The sequence below is a fragment of the Tupaia chinensis genome, unplaced genomic scaffold (assembly GCF_000334495.1).
Source record: "Tupaia chinensis unplaced genomic scaffold, TupChi_1.0 Scaffold000706_1, whole genome shotgun sequence".
Classification (NCBI taxonomy): domain Eukaryota; kingdom Metazoa; phylum Chordata; class Mammalia; order Scandentia; family Tupaiidae; genus Tupaia; species Tupaia belangeri.
Genome location: NW_006160229.1, coordinates 2207462 through 2212667, shown reverse-complemented (window position 1 = coordinate 2212667; position 5206 = coordinate 2207462). Strand labels below are relative to the sequence as shown.

Below are 5206 nucleotides of genomic sequence, written 5' to 3'. Positions count from 1 at the left end.
AAAAAAAAAAAAAAAAGTAGAAAAAATTGCACTGCAAAGAAAGTAATTTTATTCCCAATTCACAGATGAGGACATGGAGGCTCAGAAGTCAATTTACCCAGGGTCATAAAGTTAATAAGACTAAGCCTGTGTATGTCTATATTAGGTTCAACTGTATATATCTTTAGTGGGCTTTTAAGGAATCATTATTATTTTAGAATTATATGCTTTAAGTTTATTATTTTTTAATCATTATTTCATTTTTATTCATCATTATTACCATTTTTTAGAATTTGTTACAAGACACATACTCTCACCAGAGGCAGAGAGAGAGACAGAGAAAGTGAGAAAGCAAGCTGCCAGGTCCAGGATTCCAGTCAAGGTCAGCCATGTGGCAGTCCAGCATATTAACCACCATGCCACCTGCTGGCCCCTATTATTATTTTTTAATTTGACAAGGGAGAGAGAGAGAGAGAGAGAGAGAGAGGGCAAGTGAGAAGGCAAGCTGACAGGCCAAGGACTCAAACTACAGTTGGCCACGTGGGAGTCCAGTGCCTTAACAACCATTCCACCTGCCAGCCTTGGGAATTATGTTCTTGTAAGATAGAAACCCATCATTTCCAAACACCAAATATCATTCATAGTAGACATTTATCTACCTTCTCAAAAATGACTTATGCTCTTGTTCCTGCAGGTGGCCTTTAAACAGTACACACCATTATCTCAGAGGCTTCTCTTTACACTTACATGACACATTTGCAGTATCGTTTCCAAACCACAATGAACAAAACAGAATGTAGGCCAATATCATTGTGCAGATGATAGGATGTTATGATAGAATGTTGTGAGAGATTGATCATAAGGGTTTATACTATTACATCCCACCAAAACATAACTATCATACTTCAAATATATAAGGAACATTTAAAATATAATCTTATTGACCCAGATCCATACAGTAGTGATTAATCTCTGTACATTGAGAACCAGAGCCCACATGTGTACCCATACCTTGAAGATTATATATATAAATGTATAAACTCTTACCTGAGAATTTTCATCTAAACTTTCCAGCTTTTTTAATTTTTGTTTTACTTGCGCTATAGTCCCTGTGGCATCACCTAGCTCCGCTTGTTGGTTTAATAGAAATTCAACTTCAGTCACAAGCTAAAAATAGAAAACAGAGATATTTTTAAAACATACAAATTAGGGACAAGTAGTTGGCATAATGGCTATGTCACTGGACTCCCATGTAGTCAACAGCAGTTCGAGTCCTGGACACAGTGGCTTAAACTCACGCCGTGTGCATGTGTGTGTGTGCTAAAGATCCCGAGAGGAGAATGGTGGAGAAGAGATTGCGGCGTGGCCATCCCCACTGGGGGGTGATTTCTCGCTTTCTGTCTCTCTCTGTCTTTCTGGCGAGCGCATGTACCGTATACCAAAAACCTCTCCAAAAAACAAAAGCATATAATTAAGCATTTTCCTTTCATGACTATGTTTTATAGAAAATGCTATTAAACAAAAATATTAATATTGAAAAACCACATGTAGAGACTAACATGTAATCGTAACATTGCTGGATCTCACGTGGTCGACTGTGGTTCGAGTTTCAGATGTGGTGGCTTGAAACTCACACCAGGCTCATGTGCATGCATGCCCCAGACCCAAGAGGAGAGTGGAGGAGAAGGAACTGTGGTGTGGCCATCCCCCCTGGGGGGTGATTTCTCACCTTCTGTCTCTGTCTCTCTCTGTCTCTAGTGATTGCATGCACCCTATAGCAAAAATCTCTCTCTAAAAAGAAAGAAAAAGAGCATGTACGAAAAAACATTTTCATTTATTTTATTCAAAGAAATAGATAAAGTCTGTTAAAATGTAACCTTATCAATATCAGTGTGCACTCATGGTTTATAATAAGATTACTATGTATATGTACAGGTATATATATTTAGGGACAGGTATTCGCTTGCACATATACAGGTATATCTCCAGCCCTAATGGTCTTAGAAGCAAAGATGCTCCAGCAGCAATGAGCACACCTGGCCCTCAGATCTTCGTGGGTTTATTTTTTTTTTTTTTGAGAGGTTTTTGCTATAGGGCACATGCACTCGACAGACAGATAGAGAGAAAGTAAACACAGGGGGGGATGGCCACGCCACAATCCCTTCTCCTCTATTCTCCTCTCGGGATCTTAGACACACACGCACACGCGCCTGGCGACTCGAACCGCAGTCAACTACATGGGAGTCCAGCAACATAGCCATTATGCTAACTGCTGGTCCCAGATCTTCACGTTTAATACCATTTCCCACAAGTAGAAACCAGAAATCCTCTGAAATGGCTAATTCCAAGGCTGATGCAGAATATGTTCAAAATGAGTTTGGGGCCCAGCTGTGGTGGCACAGTTTCTAAGATGTCACTATGCAGTGCCAGAGCCACTTGGAAAGGCCCAGGGTTCAGATTCTTAGTAGACTCGAACATGCTAGGTATGTCCATGTACATGCCCATGATTCTGGGTAGCTAGAAGGCTTTAGAGAGGATCGCAGCATGGCAAAACTGTCAGGAGTCTCTCTCTCTCTCTCAAAACAAATAAAAATAATAAACATGTAAAGATGAGCTTGGAATATCTCTTTATGCTAGAAAATAAGAACATTATTTTGAATATTGTCAGATGGTAGCACAACAGTAAAACACGATGTTCTGCAAGGCTGACCTATACAGAAAGGTTCTATCTTTGTGTGCAGAAACCTCCCTGAGTAAGTCACTCATGCCTAAGCTCACAATCCAAAGCTGGCTGAGGTTGCTTTACTACATCATCAACACTTTGTTGGGGGGACCAGCAGTTAGCATAATGGCTGTATCATTGGACTCCCATGTAGTCGACCACAGTTCATGTCCCAGACCCGGTGGCTTAAAGTCACGCCATGTGCATGTGCATGCATGCTCAAGATCCCAAGAGGAGAATGGAGGAGAACGGATTACAGTGTGGCCATCCCCCCTGGGGGGTGATTTCTCGCTTTCTTTCTCTCTGTCTTTCTGGCGAGCACACATGCCCTATAGCAAAAACCTCTCCAAAAAAAAAAAAAGAAAAAAAAAACTCTGTTGGGGATGCTGTTTCTCTCTTTCTCACTCTCTTTCTCTCTCTCGCAATCTCCCTTTCTCATGTAAGAAATAAATTCTTTAAACTTTTGAAACAAAAAACACACAATAAAATTTAAAAATTTTGAAACGTCACAAGGATAGAATAGCCAGTTTAAAAACCAATAATAATGAGCTATAAACCATCAAAAATTAAAATTCAGAGCCAGCAAGTGGCATGGAATATGACTGGATTCCACATGGCCCGGCAGAGTAGTTCAAGTCCCAAATGTGCTGAGTGTGTGTGCATGCACACTCAAAATCTCAATAGGCAAACAGAAGAGATGGGATCGCAGCATGGCCACCCTTCCAGGGGGTGATTTCTCACTTTCTCTGCTTCTTCCTCTGTCTCCTTCTCCAGCGAGCACATACACCATATAGCAAACTAAAAATAATAATAATTCATCAAAATCCATGAATAAAATAAATAAATGGAATGGTAAATAGGGAGTAGATACTGAGGCTGAAAAAATAACCATTATGCAACCATCATAGTAAATATTGGCTCAGGTAAGAATCATCAGTTAATGCTGAATCTATGGGGAAATTTTGATGAGGAGTGGATATGTACATGGCCTTCAATTTATTCCCCAACTATTTCTACTAGTTACAAGTGGGGGGAAAAAGTAACTATACAGTGGAGAAATTCAACAACACCCAACTAGGTAATCAACATCTACATCAACAATGAGGAGCAGGTGGGCCTCTGAGAAGGGTACATCACTAATGTAGTATTCTAGCTGGCCCTACACAGACTAAACCTAACCATGAGAAGGTGTCAAGCAAACCCCCACCCCCAAAAAAATTATAGAAAGGACTGTATTCTTCAATATATCAGTGTCATAAAAGACAAAGAAAGGCTGTGGAAATAATCTAAATCAAGGAGACTAAAGAAGAGACATGACAATCTAATTCAAAACCTGACCTTAGTTTGGCTCCTGTTTTGGAGGAAAATGAAATACTATAAAGGAGTTTATTGAGTCCATTGATAGAATTGGAAGACCAATGATAGATAACGTAAAAGTATTGCATTGTGATTAAATATACTGAATTTGATAACTATATTGCAGTTATATAAGACAATATTCTTATTGCTACAAAACACTGAGGTGTTTGGGAGGAAGGACCATCATGTATGCAACTTATCCTCAAATAATTCAGAAAATATATTTGTCAGAAAAAATATTTCACACACACACACACACACACACACACACACACAGTAGGAGTCTTCAGAAAGCTAATGGAAAGGAGCTAGATGATGGTACAGCAGTTAAACATGACATCCCGTAAGGTTGACCCACAGGGGGAGGCTTTAGGTTTGTGTCTGGAGACTTCCCTGAGTGCACTGAGCACCTAAGAGCCCATGACCTGGGCTGGCTGAGCCTTCAGGTGGTCGAGGCATCAGGACACTATCAGATGACTTGCTTGAGTTTCCTTTAGATTCTGATTATCATTCCTTTATCTGGGGTATAGCTTATAAATGTATTCTCCCGCTCTGAGAGCTGTCTCAAAAGAAAGGCATTATATGTTCCCACTTATATGTAGAATGTGTTCACTCTATGGAAGAAACTGAAAGACTGGAAGGTACAAATGAAGAGGGAATAACAGTAGATATTATAAATAGTATGGGGGGACCAGCAGTTAGCGTAATGGCTATGTTGTTGGACTCCCATGTAGTCGACCGTGGTTTGCGTCCCGGACCCAGTGGCTTAAACTCACGCCGGGCGCGTGTGCGTGAGTGCCCAAGATCCCGAGAGGAGAATGGAAGAGAAGGGATTGTGGCGTGGCCATCCCCCCGGGGGGGTGATTTCTCGCTTTCTATCTCTCTGTCTCTCTGGCGAATGTACGCACCCTGCCCTGTAGCGAAAACCGCTCCAAAAACAAAACAAAGCAAAACAAAACAAAACAAAAAACAAATTAAAAAAAAAACAGTACAGGAGGAAATGGAGGAGTGGGAGGAGGGAAATTAAGGGAAGAAAGAACTTTTTTTTTTTTTTTTGAGAGAGATTTTCGCTATGGGGCATGTGCGCTCGCCAGACAGACAGAGAGAGACATAGAGACAGAAAGCGAGAAATCCCCCCCAGGGGGG

At 40.8% G+C, this 5206-nt stretch overlaps 1 protein-coding gene across 1 annotated transcript in view; it reads right to left on the bottom strand.

Annotated features, from left to right (window-relative positions):
* LOC102501475 (phospholipid-transporting ATPase IG-like) overlaps window positions 1-5206 on the bottom strand; it is a 348220-nt gene that overhangs the window by 37831 nt on the left and 305183 nt on the right. The window contains 1 exon segment of the mRNA XM_027776689.1: window positions 1027-1146. Within this exon segment, the coding sequence (XP_027632490.1) occupies window positions 1027-1146 (120 nt within the window).